Source organism: Saimiri boliviensis, chromosome 5 (assembly GCF_048565385.1).
Source record: "Saimiri boliviensis isolate mSaiBol1 chromosome 5, mSaiBol1.pri, whole genome shotgun sequence".
Lineage (NCBI taxonomy): Eukaryota > Metazoa > Chordata > Mammalia > Primates > Cebidae > Saimiri > Saimiri boliviensis.
The window spans coordinates 106,269,039-106,289,260 of record NC_133453.1 but is presented as its reverse complement, the minus strand read 5'-3'; the positions used below and the strand labels follow the sequence as shown (position 1 = coordinate 106,289,260).

Genomic DNA, 20,222 nt, shown 5'->3' with positions numbered 1-20,222 from the left:
GGAAAAGGGGTGCACGACAGTGGTCCCTCTGCTCAGAAATTGAGGGTCTCCTCCTTCAGGTTCCAGGGCAGACAGGCGGCCTGGGCCAGCCTATGGGGTGCCCCCCAGGAGCAGAGTGGCTGCCATGCCCCACCCCACAGCCCAGGGCACTGGGCCGCAGGCAAGGCTGTCTATGGCAGCAAAGGGGATGGCCCTCCCTATGGGGCACAGAAAATTTCCCTGCACCCTAAAGCCTCCCCCGCCCTGCCCGCATCTCTCTGCCCCTCTCACATGACATTAAACACCCAACAAAACCGGGTGTCATTGCCCCAGCGCTCCCCAGCTTTTTCATCACTCTCCCATTACTCTTCGGGGAGCTCCGGGAGGTGAGCACATTGAGAAACAAACTAAAGCTGGGACACTGAGAGGGGTCATGTGGCCAGAACCCAGGCCCCAGATCCCAAGGGAGGGCGGAAAGAGGTGCTCTCAGCTGGGGCTGGGGATCCAAGGGGGAGCAGCAGGGGAGTCCCCATCAGCTGTCCTCTCCTCCTCTGCCATTACTGCCATTAGGGGGTGCACAGGAGGGTGGTGCCCCCACCTAGCCTCCCTGGGATGGAGGGTCCGAGGTGCCCAGGGCCTGCTCAACTTCTCCAAGGCACAGCTCCCATTCTGCCCACCATCCTCCAGCTCCAGGACAGGGGCTGGCGCCTGGTACCTCCCCATCAGGGTCTATCACCCCGAGCCTCGCTGTCCCACCCAGGCCTGTCACTTGTGCCGTCTCCCTGTCCCACTTACACTGACAACCACATGTATCCCCTAGGGGCCTGGTCTCACCCCAGACAAGGAGCCAAGTGTCATGTGACTGGAACCCTCACTAAAACACACACAGAGCCCCAGCTCCACTCAAAGCTCCAAGCCTGGCACTGGAGGGAGGAAAAGACACGGCATCACCATGGCACTGTCGAGAGGAGCTGGGGTTTGCAGCAGGGGCCTCCCTGCAGTCTACGGGCTCCTGGACCCGGGAATGCCAGGCAGGAGGTGCCTGCACACCCAGGTGGGAAGGGTTTCCAGCACAGGGCTCAGAGCCTTCGCTGAATTCTCACAAGGCTGCCAACCTTTACCACCCAGAGGGCTCAGAAGCCTCTGTTCAGGGGCTGCAGGTGTGTCTTGCTCATGGCTTGGTCTCCCTGGCAGCCAGCGCAGGCCTGGCTCTAACAAGACGAGGCAAGTGCTGTGTGTGGATGAACGTGCTGGACTGGGGTCAAGTCGGTGCGTTGGGCAGGGCACAAAGTGGCTCAGATGTGACCTTAGCCTGAGAGCCTGCTGCCCTACGTGGTGGGTGGGAGCAGCCCAGAGCACAGCTCCACAGGCCCGCTGCAGCCCCTCTGAGGTCAACACCACCCTTCAGGCTAATGCCACCCACTTTGTGTAGATGGCCTGCTCTGACCCTGGAGACTGGCCTCAGCCCACTTCTCTGCCCACCTGGATAGAGTCCCCGTGTCCTTGGGCCACTTTCCTTCCTCTCCTCTGGAAGAGCCCTGCTACCACGTGGCGCCCTCATACCCGTGGCCTCCATTCAGCTGGTCAGCTTTGTCCCTGGATACAGCCAGCCCAGTGGCCCAGCTCCAATCCCACACACTCTTGGGGCCCAGGCCCAGCCTCTCAGAGGGGCCGTGGGGACGGGCAAGGCACACAGGCCCTCGTGCCAGAGGCAGTGGAGCTGGCACAGGGGTGGGCCCATCGGCTGTCCTGGCAGAGTGGCTTTCAGGACTGCCCTCCGTGCCTGACTCACCTCCGGGTGGAGGCTTCACCTTTATAAGCCAGCACTGTTCCTGTGAAGACTCACCCAGTGTTTTCTAAACTCTAGAACTCACAGAGAGAAAGGGGACCTGGGTGGACCCAGGAGAGGACAGGATACCAAATGTGCCCCTGCCCCAGTGGGTCAGGCCCTGGGAGCCAAGCGTCAGGGTGGAAAAGCAGCTGGGGCCACAGCATTGAGCACTCAAGGTCTGCAGGTAAAAAGGAACATTCTACAAACGTCAGCACATGTGCCTGTCACCGTCATGAGGGGCAAATGATTAAGTCACACCGAATGTGCACAGTCACCATCTTTTGGTGCCTCCAAGTCCAATGTGGTGACTGAAACCTCCCGTCCTCCAGATCCCTCTGCGTGGCTGTGAGGTCTCAAGGATTTCCCCTGCCTTCCTCTGCTTTGAGGCTCACACTCCAGGTGAAAAAGCAGATTCAGGAAGAAGCAGGAGGCGCCCCAGTCACTAAGGTCATTCACTTTGTCAGATTCAGCTCTGGCACTGAGCAGTGTCCGGAAAGGCCAGATTCCTGGGAGGGGACGGGGAGCCTGCTTCTGGAGCGTGCAGCGGGCTTAGGGGCTGGCTGTCCGGCAAGGGTGAGGCTGGAAAAGGCCTGAGTCGCCTTAACAGACCCAGGCATCAGGAATCCACATGCGGCTCTTAGCCCGCACACATCACAATTACACCCAGGATTTCCCTCAAAGATCTGCGCAGGCATCCTCCGGACAATCGAATTGGGGGCCTGGAGCCCCCGTGTCTGTGGATATGGTGGAGACAAACCCTATGAATCCGGTGTCCAGCAGGCCCTGAGGCTCCTGCTAAACATACCCATGTCATGAACTTGACCCCTCAGGCTCCACAAGTGTCTAGCTCTGGCCTGGGCTTTCTTCTTCATTCTTTTAAAGAAAGACCCCTGACCCTAGAGCTGTCCCCACGCCTCCCATGGGCATTCATCTGAGCAAAGTCCAGCTTCCTGAAGCCCCTCTCACCAGGCCTGAATCCTGCCCTAAGTCCCTTCTCTCTCGCTGACCCATGTCACTCTCCCCATGCGCACCTTCCCATGGCGGGGGTCACAGCCCCGGCAGGCAGGTTCCTGAGGGTATTGGAGGGAGGGTGCTGGCCTGGGGGCACTGAGAGGGAGGACTGGCTTAGGCTGCACAGCCAAGTGGGGCAGGGAAGCTGGTGCAGAGATAGCAGCCTGGCCCTGCGTGGCAGTCGGTGTGGGTGGCTCCTGGGAGCCCAACACCTGAGATGAGGCGACTCTTGGGTTGTGGGGGTCTCGGATGACCAGTCACCCAGGCTGACAGTCCCCAGGCCCTAGGCCCTGGTGGCACCAGCCAGCAAGGACAGAGCACTGATGACGCACAGACAGGCTTGGTTTCAGCTGAGCACTCAGCGGAGGAAACACGAACCACTTGTCTCAGTGAGCCTGGCTCTTTGCGCTGCCCGCCTGCTGCCCTATGATCTTCCTGGGCTCCGGGCATGGGGCGCCAGGGGAGTGGATGCAGGAAGCAAGGGGCTTGTTTGAGCTCTCAGCGAAGGTCCTGAGCAACAGACCGTGGGCCACGTCTGAAGGCCTTCGGGCCAAGGTGGTCCTGGCTTGATCGAGGCGTAGCGGATGCATAATAAACTCAGACACTGGAAGCGCACCTAACGGTGCTGATAGAAGCACAGTCGCAGCTAATCTCCACCACCTCTGTCCTTCCTCATCTGCCCTCCCACCCCCGCCTGTCCTCACCTGTCCCCAGGCAGCCACTCCTGTGCTTTCTGTCACTGTAGGTTCGCATTTGGGACCACACCGTAGGTCTGGCTGCTGCCACCAGCCCGGTTCCCTGGAGGCCCGCCGGGGCTGGTGTGTATGGCAGCAGCTCCCTCCCTCCTGGTGCTGCTCTGGGGATGTGCCACCCTGTGAGTCGCTTGCAGGTTTTCTCACAAGACCGAGTCCTCACACAACGAAAACTGCCCCACCAGACCCGGCTTCTCCCACCCGCCACACCCACTGTGCTCTGAGGCGGATGTTCTCATAGTCAGCAGGCCTCTGTAAAAACACACTTTCTTTTGTTATGTTTTGTTTTGAAACAGGGTCCCTTTCTGTTGCCCTGGCCGAAGTGCAGTGGCGCAATCATGACTCACTGCAGCCTCGAACTTCTGGGCTCCCACGATCCTCCTGCCTCAACCTCCCAAGCAGCTGGGTCTACAGGCGTGTGCACCATGCCAGGCTAAAGTTTTTGAAACATTTTTTGTAGAGACAGGGTCTCACTATGTTGCCCAGGCTGCTCTGGAACTCCTGGGCTCAAATGGCCTCCCAAAGTGCTGGGATTATGAATGTGAGCCATGCACCCGGTCAAAAACTTTCTTTCTACCTAGAGCAGGAAATTTGGCCAGCAACATCAGGCAGCGTCACACTTGGTCAAGTGTCAGAGAGGGGTTTCCATTCAGCTCCACTGGTTATAAGAAAAATATGCATTTGGGGAAGACAGAAATAGAGACTGGGGCCACGGCTAAGAGTTGCTGGGAGCTCTCTCCGCATGCTGAAATTCACATGCCCTCCCTTGGTTTTGTTATTTTTAATTTTCACATACTCCTGAGAGTGGAGGGGTTAAACGAAGGTGCCCCAGGGCACAGAGCTCTATGGGGAGAGTGGACCCTCCCAGGTACCGTCACCGTCACAAAGGGACCCTGGAAGGGGGCAGCTTCTGAGGAGTGCTCCCCAGTAGACCACTTCTCAAGCATGGGCAATCTTTAGTTCACAGGCAATAGGCTGTAGAAGAGACAAATCGACCCATTTGGTGCAAATGTGGCTGATACGTGGCTGATACCCAAGGCATTTCAAGCTAGCCAGGGTGGGACAGGGTCTCTAGGGTTTACTGCCCGGGTTCACATCCAGCCAACAGGGCCAACAGCACTCTGCCCACCAGGCAGGACGGCCCGCCTCCTGTACAGCAGGACAACATGGGGCTGGAGGCTTCACAGGCAGCACCCTCCCCATCCTCAGAAGGTCCTGGAGCCAGGGTTGCGCCCAGTGGGCAACATCGTTTAAACCTTACCACCTTACAACTGGCAGAAGGGGAGGGAAAACCCATTTCAGACATGGGGAAATCACAGAAGGGTTCCAGAAACACAGCATTTCTCCTGAGCTAGGGAGCTAGCTGCACTCACTGCAAGAAACAAGCAAAACCGGAGACCCAGAGTGAATGCAAACCCTCTGTGGGCTCTGGCACCTCCCCGGCTTATAAACAGTGGCTGAAGGAAGGGCTGAGGACACCTGACTGAAGCTGGGGGGAGGACAGGCATGCAGAGGAGGGGCAGGCTGTGCCCAGCCCATGCCTGGAGAGCAGGGCTGTGCTGCACCCAAGTTTGAAGAGAGGGTTTCAGGAGTCCATTTCTCTAGAAACATCGACCTGGGGCCCTCTGCACTCAGGGTCCCCTTGGGGTTCTGACCTGGCCACACACAGACTCAGCACATTTCCTGAGGGTTTGGACACGCTGTGCTCCAAACCCTGCCCCTGCCCTCAGAGCCAAGCCCAGAGAGAGAGAGAGAGAACAACCTTTGGAGAGGTCGCGTCATGGTCCAGCACACGGGAGTGCTTGAGAACGTGTGTTGTACAGGAGGACCATCTGGTGAAGTCAGGGGAGGACCCTGAGGGGCACAGGCAGGGTGAGGAGACCCACAGCAGGAGGAAACACTGGTGCCTCTGAGCAGCAACATGCTCCAGGCCAGCAGGTCCAGGGTGGTGGGAGGCACGGCCTGGGGAGGCACCAAGGGCCTCCTGGCAGGCTGCTGGCTCCCCAGCTGGGCCTGTCCCGCCCACACTGTCATGCAAGAGACCAGCCTCTGCAGGGCCCAAGGATAGCCCACCCTGGCTCGGGGTCTCCAGCCGTCGGTTCCTGTTGTGACCTTCACCCGGAAGGGTTCAAGGATGTAGTTGGCTACGTGGCAGAGTCCCCAGTAAACTGAACTTGAGACCCTCCTTTCCCCACAAAAGCGGAGGGGCCAAGGGAGTCCCAGTGGGACTTCTCAGTCGTACGCCATGAGTGGGCTTTGTCTGCCCCGTGCTGAACAGCTGCCGGGACTGGGGGTAGAAGGACACCCCAAGATAATTGAAAATCCAGCCCCATCTATCTTGCAAATAGAAAGGAGGCAGCTATCCTCTCGTCCCACCCTCTGGCAGCTCAGCTAAGCCCCAGCCAGGACCCTGGCTCTGGAGGACAGACCTCACCGCCTGCAAGAGTCTCTAGAGGGTGTTGTCAGCAGGGCAGTGGAGCCCACGCCCGGGGCAGCTGCACAGGCCCACAGGCTACGCCCCCTTCATCCCTGCACAAGCTGAGCCAATGCGCTACCCCCAGCCTGCCAAAACGCTACTATTTTTTCACTTAACTGGAGCCCTTTTCTGTCTTTGGCAACCAAGATCCTTCACTAGTAGAGAAACTGGTACCTGGACGCTTGCGGCTGAGAGATCAGCAGGACGGTGGGAGGAGAGCTGGACTGGACATTTCACCTGGTTGAAGCCAAAAGCAGTGGAAACACATTAGCACTATGGAAGATGTGGAACTCTGGCATCTCACTGCCTGCATGGCCAGCCCCAGAATAAATTATCAATGGTGGCCAAGTGACGACTGGGTGCTTCTGGGGCGGGGGGCGGAGAAATGGCTCTTGCTACAAAATTCAAATGAAAGGCATGAAGAATCCCAGGACTGCCAGGTAAGTGTGCTGCTTCTAACTGTCCTAGACAGCTTAAAGTGAGGAAATAACACTCTCAGTCCTGGCAGGGGCTCTCTACCACACTACATAAAGTATGAGTATCTCTTCTCTCCTGCAGCCACCAGCCTGAGATACCCCTGGACCAAAAACGCAGTCTGACTCCACCAATCTGCAGACTGGCACATTACAAAGCCATAAGGATGTGTTGTTCTTTTGCTCCTCGAGTGACAGTCAGGGTAGAGTTTGGGAAAGAGCGGGACCCTCACTGTAGGAGTGAGAATGCATTGCGGGCTCACAACCCCACTGAGCCCTCGCTCCTCTCCGTGGCTGCTTCAGGCTGCTATGCTTCACCCAGCGAGTCACCTTGTAGAGGGAGGCATGTTCTGCCCATGCCCACCCTGGCCCCTTTCCCTGCCTTCAGGCCAAAGAGCAGAGTCAGACCCCAGTATGGCCAGGGGAATCAATCACAAGTGAAACCATCAAGGAAAAGACTCATACTTCAGAGAACGATGCCTGTGCCAACACACACCAGCAAAAACCCTAGAGAATGACGAGAATGAGTTTGGAGCATTCCCGACCGTGGGGGAAGAGCATCATCCCACCCCAGGGCACTGTGGGTGCGCCCGCCACGTTGGAGTTCGAGAGCCAACAGGTGAGCTGTTGCTTCCCTGAAGCCTCAGCTTGATAGTGGGCCCACAGAGTGAAACTGAAAAGCCCAAATCCCTTGAAGGAATCCAGATATCCAAAAGGATACAGTGTTGGTGGAGACCCATCAAGAGCATGATGTGCAGCGTCCTTAACCATGTCTTCAGGGGAGCCAAAAAGACCTGCCCCAGCCCGAAGCACCAAGAAACACTTAGGAAGGAGAACACCAGCAGCTAGGAGTACTGCCACAGACACTGTCCTCCGTCACCTGGAGGTGCTGATGGGAGACCTTTTCATTGGTGGAAACTCTACAGGTGAGAACCGTGAGGTCAGCATGGGCCAGCTCGACAGAGGATGGGAGGAAGCATTCAGGTGCCGGCAGCCAGAGGGGCACCAGGATGTTCTGTGCTGAGGTTCCTTGGCACTGATGACTCACTCATGGCATCGCTAGGACTGAAATCAACAGGGAATGCCAAAAGAGTCCTATTCGATGTGTGTAATATTAATAGAAATGTGAAAAAACCAACTTTTAAAAACGAGGTCTGGTAGGCAGGAGTCTACCATGAGTGCCTAGAACAATATCTGGTGCGTAGTATCAACAAATATTTACCGAATAAACCCATTGCCCCTGCCCAATTCCCAGATTTCACTCTGTAGACACAAAGCTCCTTGAGTTGCGGGGAGGCTGGTCACCTGTGTAACAGCACAGGCTTACGCTCTGAGTCTTCCAGAGCTCCTGGACAGAGAAGTACCTGGACTTCCTGTCACCTCTGAGGGCTGGTTCTGAGCTGACACTGTTCCTGGTGGCCCAGGAGGTCCACAGCCCACCCCAAGGGGTGAGGCTTGCCGGAGGCAGCGGTGCACAGGCCGTGACGGGAGCTGTGCCCCGCGCCCACGTCATGCAGCCCAACGGGATCGCAAAGCTGTCCTGTGGCAATTTCCCCAGCTCCTGAGTGCTCAGGTGACAAACACACGCCAGCACCTGGCAGGAACTCCATCCTGGCTCCCTGGGCCATAGTGTGGAGGCTTCTACAGTGGGCGAGACTAACTGGAAGGCTCTGCTACAACCTCCCCTTCAAAATAGGGGCTCATTAGCAACACTTCATCCCTGGAGACTGAGAACCAGCACCACGTTTGGAAAACGAGGGTGACGATTCCACACCTTCCACACCTTTCAGGATTAGTGTGAAGGTCTTATTAGAAAACGTTTGCGTGTAGGCTGACGCCTGTAATAGTACTTTGGGAGACCGAGGCAGGTGGATTGCCTGAGGTCAGGATTTCAAGACCAGCCTAGCCAACATGATGAAACCCCATCTCTACTAAAAATACAAAGATTAGCCAGGATGCTGCTGCATCCCCTCACCTTCCAGGTAGGCTTGTGCAGGAGACATGGCCTTGAAAATGCGGTGGACGGCTCTGGGTTCAATCAAGTGGACTCTCTCATCAGCTGTGCTGTCCCACTATGACCTCCCTACTGGACGGAACCTGCCACAATCTTTGGCATACTGTAGAGCCACCGATAGGATGAAAACTCCGTCTGTGTGTGTGCCTGTGTGTGCACCTGCGTGTACACCTGTGTGTCTGTGTATGTGCCTGTGTGTCCCAAGTGTGTATGCCTGTGTCTGTGTGTACCTGTGTGTGCGTGTGTGTGCCTGTGTGTGAACCTATGCCTCTGTGTGACAATGTGTGTGCCTGTGTGTGTGTCTCTGTGTGTGCCTGCATATGCCTGTGTGTGTCTCTGTGTGCCTGTGAATGCCTGTGTGTGTGCCTATGTGTGCTTGTGTGTGCTTGTGTGTGTGCGTGTGTGTGTGTCTGTGTGTGCTTGTGTATGCCTGTGTATGTGTGCCTGTTTGTGTGCCTGGGTGTGTGTCTGTGTGTATGCCTGTATGTGTGCCTGTTTGTGTGCCTGTGTCTGTGTCTGTGTATATGTCTGTGTGTGTGCATGTTTGTGTGCCTGTGTGTCTGCGTGTATGCCTGTGTGTGTGTGCCTGTGTGTTGCTGTGTGTGCATCTGTGTGTGTGCCTGTGTGAGTGCCTATGTGTGCTTGTGTATGCCTGTGTCTGTATGTGAACCTATGCCTGTGTGTGCCGCTGTCTGTGCCTGTGTGTGTATGCCTGTGTGTGTGCCTGTTTGTGTGCCTGTGTGTGTCCGTGTGTATACCTGTGTGTGTGCCTGTGTGTGTCTGTGTGTGAACCTATGCCTGTGTGTGCCAATGTGTGTGCCTGTGTGTGTATATGCCTGTGTGCGTCCCTTTTTGTGTGCCTGTGTGTGTGTATGCCTGGGTGTGTGCCTGTTTGTGTGCCTGTGTGTGTGTTTGTGTGTATGCCTGTGTGTGTGCCTGTGTGTGGCTGTGTGCATCTGTGTGTGTGCCTGTGTGAGTGCCCATGTGTGCCTGTGTATGCCTGTGTGTCTGTGTGTGAACCTATGCCTGTGTGTGCTGACGTGTGTGCCTGTGTGTGTGTATGCCTGTGTGTGTGCCTCTTTGTGTGCCTGTGTGTGTATGCCTGTGTGTGTGCCTGTTTGTGTGCCTGAGTGTGTCTGTGTGTATGCTGTGTGTGTATCTATGTGTTTACACCTCTGTGTGTGCCTGTGTGTGGCTGTGTGTGCATCTGTGTGCTTGTGTGAGTGCCTATGTGTGCCTGTGTATGCCTGTGTGTGTGCCTATGTGTGAACCTATGCCTGTGTGCTGATGTGTTTGCCTATCTGTCTGTGTGTGTACCTGTGCATGCACCTATGCCTGTGTGTGCCAATGTGTGTGCCTGTCTGTGTGTGTGCCTGTGCATGCCTGCATGTGTGTCTGTGTGTGCATGCCTGTGCATGCCTGTGTGTGTGCCTGTGTGTGCCTGTGTGTGTGTCTCTGTGTGTGCATGCCTGTGCATGCCTGTGTGTGTGCCTGTGTGCCTGTGTGTGCCTGTGTGTGTGTCTCTGTGTGTGTGCCTGTGCATGCCTGTGTGTGTGCCTGCTTGTGTGCCTGCATGTGTGTCTGTGTGTGCGTGCCTGTGCATGCCTGTGTGTGTGCCTGTGTCCCTGTGTGTGTGTCTGTTCATGTTGTGCCTGTGTATGGCTGCGTGTGTGTCTGTGTGTGTGTGCCGGTGTGTTGTGTCTATGTGTGTGCCTGTGGATGTGCCTGTGTGCGTGCCTATGCGTGTGTTTTTTCTGCTGCAGTGCTCAGGGATCTGCGGAAGTGGGTTCCCTTCCCTGCCATGGGGCACAGCATCCCACCTTCACTGCCTTGTCTTGGCTCACTGATTCTGTGCCATGATTTAGCCAACCGAGACCTTGACCTTTCTCTTCCTAGGACCTCATGTGGGTCTTCTGCACACTGATAGGTTTTGGACGAAAGCAAGTAGCAAAGCCCCCTAAGTGTTAGGACATACGGGTACCAGAGTGTAGGACATACATTCTACGAAAATACAGGGACCTGCCACTTCAGTGACGGCTCCAGGCAGGCAGCAGGGGTGTACAGCTGTCTGGAACATTTTGGGATACCCCCTAGAAAGCAAAAGCATGCTTGGCCCACCCACGATGCTGGGTGAGCCCCTGGAGTTTTGAGACAACATATTTTCCTCTTGGGTGTGCCGTTCCTCCAACTCATTTGCTGGGTGACCCCCAAGGTGGTGCACCTGTGTGGGCCTCTGGCAGGTGCAGGCTCTCCATCTGGTCTGCCTGCACGGGGAGGGACTCTGCCACATGGCTGTCATGCCTTATGGATCCCACAGTGCCCAACATGCCCGAGCAGATCTGGGTGCTATGCAGAGTCTGCACCAAGTGCTACCAGAAGTCACACCTGGGGCTTTGGGGTCCTCGTCCTGGGCTTGGTGGAGACTAGCTGCATTTCAGCTAACAGAGTCTAACTGGGAGACCCGGACGATCTGAGGTTCCCAGAATGAAGTGGCATTTTCTGGCCCTGTCCAGCACCCACCATCAGGGGGTCCCGCAGGACCAAGCCCAGGGAACACCAGGAGGCACCAGGTGGTGACTCAAGCAAGTAGCTCCCTCGCCTGCCCCACAACCTGGTTCATCACGGGGTATTCCTTAAGACCAGGGCCTGAGAGAAACAAGTACAAACTACATTGCCAGTGGCTTGGCAAGACACGCTCACACAACCAGAAGTGACTGCTGTGGCAGTCAGGGCCCCTCCCATGTGGACAGCAGAAAGGAGACCCTCTGAGGGGCACAGGTGATGCTCCCTGCGGTGTGTACAGAGAAGCCTCAGGTGTCTCAGGACCTACAGGGACCTGATGCAGACAGAGGGCAGGAGGTATGGAAAGGCCTCTCTGAATAGATGGGGAACTGGAGGACAGTGTGTCTCAGGAATACTTCCACAAAGGCTCTCATCCCAGGATCCTCCCATGCAGCAGCAGGCAAGGTGGCTGCCCAGAGATGTCCAGCGGCCTCTGCTCCTGGAGCTCCTGGGCCACCCCCCAGGGGCTCAGATTCTGCCCCGCCACCTTCCCCTCACCTGGACAACTGCTTGCCACCTTTGCTGTAGGTGCAGCACAACCAAAGTCCAGGGCTTATAAACACACTCAGGCAGGCCGGCCTGCCTTCTTCCCTCCCTCCCTTCCTTCCTTCCTTCCCAAAGTCCAGGGCTTATAAACACACTCAGACCTTCTTTCCTTCCTTCCTTCCTTCCTTCCTTCCTTCCTTCCTTCCTTCCTTCCAAGTCCAGGGCTCACCACTTCATAAACACACGTTTTCCTTCCCTTCCTCCCTACCTTCCTCTCTTCCTTCCTTTTTTTTTTTTTTTTTTTTTTTTTCTGGACAGAGTATGGGTCTGTTGCCCAGGCTGGAGTGCAGTGGTGCAATCTCCGCTAACTGCAACCTCCATCTCCTGGGTTCAAGTGATTCTCCTGCCTCACAGTAGTACTCCTACTCCTGAGTAGCTGGGATTACAGGCGCTCACAGCCACACCTGGCTAATTTTTGTATTTTTAGTAGAGACCAGGCACTCACCACCACACCTGGCTAATCTTTGTATTTTTAGTAGAGACGGGGTTTCATCATGTTGGCTAGGCTGGTCTTGAAATCCTGACTTCAGGCAACCCGCCTGCCTCCATCTCCCAAAGTGCTATTACAGGCGTCAGCCCACACTCAAACGTTTTCTAATAAGACCTTCACACTAATCCGGAAAGGTGTGGAAGGTGTGGAATCATCACCCACGTTTTCCAAAACAAAGACCCAGGTGGTTGTGTGATTGTCCCAAAATTGTACACCTCCTCAATGGCAGAGTCAGCATTTGAAGGGGGTCTGAGGTCTTCCATGACATCCTTCTGGCTGTCCCGCCCTCTCCACTCTGAATGCCTGTATCACTTCACTACTGCTGGGGGTGGGAGCTGATGCCTGGCCAGCGGAGAGGTTGAGGGAGGGTAGGGCTCCTGCAGGTTTGCCCTGGGTCACCTGGCTTCCTGCGCCTTTCACCAGAGCACTCAGGACCACAGAACTCCAACCCCTCCCTCCCGTCTTCACCTCTGGAAGAAGGTGGCTGCCCAGCCAATTAGGGCACCCTCCCGCCTCTCCCGCCCCGACAGCCCCACACAGGTCTGCCTCCCCCGGGACCTGCCTTTGAGAGCTGGCGGCTCTTCCCCGCCTCCCGCAGTCAGAGCCCAGCACCACCCGGCATCGCACTCGCCCTCCCACTGGCTCACCTGGGCGGGTGGGGCTTGGTAACTTGTGGCCGGCCACCCCTGACCGTACCTCGGAGCCCCTGCACACCTTGGGGTCCCTGTGGGGGTAGCGAGGTGGAGGCGTCACAACGGTGTGGGTCCCCGATGGTGAGCGGACCCGGAAATCAGGCCAGAGAGGGGACACCCTGTGCAGGAGCGCAACAGCTTGGGCCCCGGCCCCGGCCCCAGCTCCAGCCGCTTGCTGCTGCGCCCTCGCGTACCCTCAGCCCAGGAAATAACACAACAGCAACCATTTCTCCCACACCCCCCGGGCCGGCACCAGCCGTCCTTCCCGAAACGGGCGGTACTGCGCCAAGCGGCAGCGGCTCCGAGTGCCCCGCGTGCCCAGGCCGGCTCAGGGGCTAGCCCGGGGGTCGCCGTCCCGACCGCCCCCAAAGGAGCCTCCTCCTTCCCAGCGCTCAAGTCACCCTCACTTCCCAGGACGCCACCTCCGGTCTGCACGTCGGAAAGTGGGGAGCGACGAGGGTGTCCCCATCCACCCGGTGCCGAGGGGACGGCCCCGGGCGCCCCGGCCAGCGCAGGCTGTGCTCCGCCCCACTCGTGCAGGGCGCCGCGAGCTCGACCCCGAGCCCGGACGCCGGCTCTTACCTTGAAGAAGCTCCGGAGGAAGTGCACGACGCTGAGCATGGTGGCCGCCAGGGCGCCCGGAGCCCGCCAGCAGCGTGACGAGCCGGGCAGCCGAGCCGGCTCCACCGACGCCACCCCCGTCCCGCCCTGGGGTCCGCCCCGGTGCCCGCCCCGCACCGCCGGGACGCTCCGCCTCCTCAAACCTGGCCGCCTGAGGGTCACCGAGCGCTAGTCCAGGCTCCTGCCCCTCCCGCCCCCGGGCTTTGGTCACCCGCGGGAATGGGTACGCACGGACACGCCGCCTCCGGTCCCCCCGGGATCATCCCGGCCGCCGCGCTCCTGGTACCCCGGGAGCCTAGGAGTGTTTTCTCAGAGGGAGCAGCAGGCGCCGCGCGCTTGTGTACATCCCGAGCGCAGCGCGGGTCCCCTAGGTCTGTCTTCCGCACGGAGACTCAGGTGCCTCTGTCCTCCTGGGGGCGGGGGCGGCCTCTCTTTCTGCTGAGATCTCTGCTTACCAAGCTCCGAAAACTTTCAGAGCTCAGTCCGCCCAGCGTTCTCGTTTACCAGTTGAGGAAACGGAGGTCCAGCGAGCTCAGCAGTGCGCCGGCACTCACACATCTGGTGCGGACAAGCGTGGACTAGGATATCTGGGACCTAAGGCTTGGCCTCCGCTCCCTCTTGCCTCCCACCTCCCTTTCCAGGCACGTCCTGCAGATAGGATGCAAGTGAACCTTCACACCCACACCAGGGCAGAGGGAAGTCCTCTCTGCTTTCTTTGCGGAGATTTAAGGACGCAGGGCCTGCCCAAAAAACACTCTAACCAGCCCTAGGACTGCCCTATTTTAAAATCAGAAGAGAAAAACTGAGTGTAATAAAATAGTAATGAATCTAGCCTGGAATATATTCATCTTTATACAAATGCAGTTCGTATACTCTGATTTAAAATATTTTATTTTATGCAGGAAGAGGCCCACGAAGGCTAAGTGCCCAGGGTCCATGTGCACCATACTGCAGCCCTGCTCTGTCCACCATTTCTGGGATCTGGGTCCCACAGAGGGGGAACATCTACCCAGACTGGCTTTTTGCACCCCAACTCAAGCCTGCACCCTTGCCCAAGTCCTGGCCCCACTGAATGCTGCGCCTGGTCAGCAGCGCATGTCCAGGGGTGCCTGGTAGAGTGTGTACTTTCCCTACACCCAGCCTGTCTCTGCCTCTCCCCAGGCCCTCAGAGCAGCCAGGCCAGGGCCAGAAGTGTGGTAGACAGATGCATGGACGAGGCAGTGTGAGGCCATCTGAAGATCCTGCGTCCCCTGTCCCACCCTTTATGTCACCCAGGGTCTGTGACTGTGCTAGAAGCATGTCCCTGAGGCCCATGGTGGCGGAGGAGGGCGTGGGATTCAGATCTGGACGCCTGGCTGTGCTGCACATCCATTGTGTAATCATGGTCCTCTGCTCCAACACGTATCTTCTTTAACATTTGAGAGGAATGACCGCCTGGTGGGGTTGCCATGGAGAGTACCTGAGAAATTAAACCTCACAGGTGCTCAGCAAAAGTTAATTCCCTCTTCTTTGACGGCTTAAAGCACTAATCCCCTGGGGGGGTCCAGTGACAATACACAAGCCCTGTCCCCAGAGGGGTCCAGTGACAATACACAAGCCCTGTCCCCTGGGGGGTCCAGCGACAATGCACAAGCCCAGGCCACAGGCTCCATTGTTATCTGGACTTCTCTGTCTGACCAGTGGGCAGCCCTGGGCCTGGGTTCTCAGACCTGAGTCGGGCAAGAGCTTAGGTTGCTGCCCACCCCCCAACCCCCCGTCCCCCCCACAGGATCTGGGGTGGGGCCTGATAATTTGCATTTTAACACGTTTCCAAGTGACCCTGAAGCTGCTGGCCCTGGGACCACACTTAGGGAAGCCCTGGTTCAGGCTCTGGGGCCTGGACCAGCCTCCCCATCTGGCAGAGAATCAGACCCCAGTTCAGAGCATCATCGTCACAACGGCTCCCTTCACCAGGCACCTGCTACGTCCCCACATGCCCAGATCCTGCCTCAGCGCAACCTCCCAGGAGAAATGACATCCAGTGCTTGAAGGGAAATCAGTCAAAGGTAGCTTATGTCTGTCTCTTCCTCCTGGAAGACACGGTTTTAGGAGGACAGCTGACTGCACTGCGGTGTGCTCTTGTTTGCCATTATTAAAAATAAGAAAGGCAGGCCTGTTGGATTCGCTGAGGGATTTGCACAAAGGGTTTCTAATCAGCGGAGCTTGCCATGTTTAAATATGACCCCGATATCATGCGTGTCACATACTGCAATTAAACAGGCTCAGCAGCGTGGGGCGTGAAGTGAATGGTAGGAGAGAAAACATCACAGCAGATGCCAAGCGGCTGGGAGAACGTGGGCGCCGGGCGGACCCAGGGAGCTCACGGGGGCCTGTGCTTTCCTCACTGGGCGGCCTGGGCCATTCTCTTTACTTCTCCGACCCAGAGACCACAGGCTCACATATAGATGGGCCTACACTACCAGGTGAGGCCCAAGTCACAGAGGACAGAAACCCCCTGGCTACTCTAGCAGGAAGGGATTTTTGCAAGAATATGGAGTAAGACATAGGCAGGTGGAGGTGTGCTGACCCGGAAGCAGGCAGCCAGCCAGCCACAGCGGCAGCCAGAGCCCACCAGACAGACCGCACACTAGGGAGCCTGGGGCTGGTGCCTCTCCCCGAAGCTTTGCTCCTAGACTCTGGCCTCCTGTAGCCTCTGCCAACGATCACTGGGTCCCTGGTCTTTGACCAGCCCGAGAGGTAAAGTCCAGGACCACCCACGTTCCCTTGTCTGACTGCTGGGGGAGCCAAGGTGAGGAGAGCATGAGCCTTCAGCTAGCATGGTGGGAAGCCAGCCTCCTTGTATGGCTGTCACAGATGAGGGGCAGAGATCAGAGACAGGTTGGAAACAGAATATTAGAAGAGTTCCTCAGGTCAGAAAGTGGGGCTGACCCCCATGGTGGCATTCTCTGGGGTGAACATGTAGTGCCGAGTTCAGACCAAGTGATCCCTGACCCGAGGGCAGGGCCTACAGAGAGCCAGCTCAGATAGTCAGGGAGGGGTAGTGCTGGGCGGTCAGCCATAAACAGACATGGGGACACTGGTGTTCCCTCTAGTTTGGGCCCGGGAGGAGGCAATGCCCAGGAGAGGCTTCACTGCCTCATGCCCAACTCTTCGAGCTACACTTTCTCTGCCTGCCTGCGTTTTTTCTTCCTTCCTTTCCTCCCTTCCTTTCCCTTCTCTTTCTTTCTTTCTTTCTTTCTTTCTTTCTTTCTTTCTTTCTTTCTTTCTTTCTTTCATCTCTCTCTCTCTCTCTCTCTCTCTCTCCTTTCTCTCTTTCTTTCTTCTCCATAACCCAGGCTGGAATGCAATGGCGCAATCTCAGTTCACTGCAACCTCCACTTTCCAGGTTCAAGCGATTATCCTCCCTCAGCCTCCTGAGTAGCTGGAATTACAGGCATCCGCCACCATACCCAGCTAATTTTTTTTGTATTTTTAGCAGAGACTGAGTTTCACCATGTTGGCCAGGCTGGTTATGAACTCCTGACCTCAAGCGATCCGCCCAAAGTGCTAGGATGACAGGTGTGAGCCACCATGCATTTTGAGTTACATTTTCATGGGGACTTGGGACAATCGGAAATGCATCTATGGGCTCTTGCAGACTGACTGGTGATCCTGAAATGATGGCATGTGGGAGAGGCATGGACTTCCTCCAAGGACTACCAGAGCCAGGTCGGGGCACCTTGTGCTGTGACATAAGGAAGCTCCCCTACGAGGACAGAGAGAACAGCTGCAGAAGAGGCAGAGCCCGGCAGGGGCCACAGGCCTGTGAAGGTATCAGCAGAGCCCACAGGAGACTCGAACTTGCTGCCAGCAGAGCCTGAGGCTCTGCAGTTCCAGAACTGGTTGTGCCCATTGCCTCACTGCCTGCCAGAGCTGCCTCCAAAAGGACCAGAGGATCAGAGTAGCCCCATTGCAGATTAGGCATGAGCGCCACACAGTCTCCATCTGCTGCCTTCTTTCCATCTTTCCATCTTACTGCCTGTGTGACCCAGCATCCAGGCTGCCTGGGGCCAAGGGAGACCTGGAGGGCCATTGAAAACACCACCTGGCAGTGGATGGGCATTTCCTTGGCACAGAAATTCACATGAAACAGACAGGGGGCAGGAAGTGAGCAGAGTTACCTATATTACTCTTCCCACCTGAGGAAATTGGGGTTCAGATGGGTAATGCACCTTGTGTCTTGGCCCCAGGGGCAAAGCAGGAGGGGCTCAGCCTTCAGGAAGACCAGCACAGCTGGGTCAAGGACAGGCATGCCTAGAGTATAGAGTGAGGTCAGGACCTGGGGTGGCCGAGCAGTGGGGGGTGATCCCCGAGGCCCAAGGTCTCTGAGATGCTGCAGAGAGGGGCCTTGAAAGGAGCCAGGATTTGAGGAGGAGAAGGGAGGAGAAGGGAAAGGAGGGCTCTTGTGCAGACCTGGGGCATGGAGAGGGGATGTCCGCTGAGCCCCCTGCCCTCGCCCGCAGATCCTGGCCAAGTGCCACCTTGGAGGCAGCAGAGTGAGGAACAGTCTAATGGGGAGCCCATGAGGGTGATGCCTTCAGGGAGCTCTGCTGTATATCGATTACATCTCACCCTCAGTCATGCCTCTGGGGCCTGGAGCTGCTGGGACACATTGACTGGAAGGGGCTTGGGGGCACAGGGAGTGAGGACCAGATAAGGGCAGGGCAGCCCAGGCACTGGCAGAGCTGGCCTCAGAAACTATCGGTCCCACTGAGATTCAAGTACCCCTGCCGCTTCCCCAAACCACAGCCTGAGTGAAGACAGAGGCAGGGTTCAAGCCTGGAGCCCAGGCACTGCCCTCGTTCCCTGACGGTGGAGTGCATTCCCAGCAGGGTGACCTGGAAGTGGCCCCCTGGGCACACCGGCTGACCTCCTTCTTCCTGTTCTGAGAAGCCAGTCCTACCCCACTCAACCTGAACACAAGGGAGGCAGGGGAAGGGGCAGGAAGGTCCTCCTATGACTAGAACCACCCCTAGGGCCCATGCTGAGGCAAGGAGCCCTCCTCATTGTGCCCCTGCTCCCTGCATCTACACGTGGACAGGAACTGAGGTTGCCCTGCGTAAGGACCATTGAGGCTTCAGACTGGGAGAAGGTGGAAGGTTCCAGAGCCCCGGAGCCTGGCTCTGCCGTCCAACGCTGGAACAAGTCACCTGACTCCTCTAGCCTCAGTGTTCTCATCTGTGAAGGGGGCTGATGACAGTGCCAGCTCTCAAAACTTTGTCTTCACCCTCGGCATTCAGTGTCATGATCGTGCAGCCTGCTTACCGCTGTACTCAGTGAGAGGGCCAGGTCTGTTTATCAACACTTTTGGGATAATGGTCCTCCCTTCCCATGGTGACTGGAAGGGGCGTGAGTGTGGCCAGCAGGCAGCTGAGAAAACAGTTTTGAGCCCACTCGATTAGGAGGGGAAGGTGGGACAGGCAGGCAGGCCTCCCTGTGGGCACCTGTTGTGGGAACCTCACCAGGTTGCATGGCCTTAAGGGTAGGGATTAGAGCTGCTTTCATTGACTCATCTACCGTGGATAGTTATTTCCAGTCAACTCAATACAGCATTCATCTGAAAAATGTTTCAGGCACTGAGAACAGTCTGCTTTGCCTGCCCTCAGAGGACTCTTGGAAATAAATCAACAAACAGAAAATTACAAGATAGATAATTTTAATAGGTGCTATTAAGGTAAAAGGTGCACGGTCGAGGGAGGGAGCAGTGATCTGATTGGACAGGGAAGTCCTTATGGAGCCCTGGAGGCTGAGAGGCATGGGGAGGTCCAAGGGAAGAGGGTTCTTGTAGGGGGTAAGTGCAAAGGCCCTGGGGCCACAGCGAGTTTAGAGAAGCAGAAAACTCACATGGTTACACCATGGGGAGCACAGATGAAGGTGGGTGAGATGGGGCAGAAGCCAGGGTGGGGCAGAGCAAGAGGGCCCTGGAAAGCAGGGGGGAATGTGGAGGACCCTAAGGGCCGTGGGAGGCCTCTGAGCTGGCCATGGAGGAAGCAGAACCTTCGAGACCTGTCAGGAGGCCTCAGGGGAGAGGGTGGTGGTGGGAGTGGCCGAGGCAGTGCGAGTGGCTGGGAGGGGTAGGACCCAGGTGCATTTTGGAGGTCCATTTAGCAGGAAGTGCTGGTTGATTGGGTGTGGGGTTTGGGAAAGAGAAGACTGGTTTTCTTGTCTGAGTCAGTAGCAGGGTGATAGTGCAGGTAGATGGAAGGAACCCCGGGGAAGGTGCTCTTGGGTGGCACGGGGACAAGACCTCAATTTTGGACATGTGAAGTTTGGGGTGCCTGTGCTATGTCCAGTCCCAGGGGACTCCAAGGGCATGAGAGCAGGTGCTCTGCCCTCAAGGAGCTTACAGTTTGGTGGGCAGATTGGGGATAGTGACATAGGGATTAGGAACTATGTGGGGCTGGGGGGCTGGTGACTGTGTGGAAGACCTGTGAGCCTCACCCTCTGAGGGTGAGCGCAGAGGAGGATTCGGTGTAAGCTCAGCCTTAGGGGCCTTGGGACCCCCTCCTGGCCGATGTGCCCAATGCACATGGCCCTGATCCTTGCCCCTCTGACAGTGTTCACTGCTGTAGGATGCCACACCGGCTCCACTGTTCTCTGCTCCTGGAATGTTTTCTGCCCCCCTTGCACCCCACCCCTGCTCCCCTGTGTCAAGGCAAGCCTCTGCTCAGAGTCTAGGCTCAGCTCTAGCCCCCGCCCCGACATGGGGGCCCTGAGGAGGGGACTCTGTTTTGGT

The 20,222-nt window shown here is 57.0% G+C and overlaps 1 protein-coding gene across 2 annotated transcripts in view; it reads right to left on the bottom strand.

The window, feature by feature from the left end:
• Positions 1-13,499, bottom strand: part of ARHGEF4 (Rho guanine nucleotide exchange factor 4) — a 204,643-nt gene extending 191,144 nt beyond the window's left edge. For both annotated transcript variants that reach the window (XM_010330738.3, XM_010330742.3), the window contains exon 1: positions 13,409-13,499. In XM_010330738.3, the coding sequence (XP_010329040.2) occupies positions 13,409-13,447 (39 nt within the window). In that variant the 5' untranslated portion in view covers positions 13,448-13,499. The remainder of the gene's footprint in view (positions 1-13,408) is intronic.
• Positions 13,500-20,222: the final 6,723 nt, after the last annotated feature.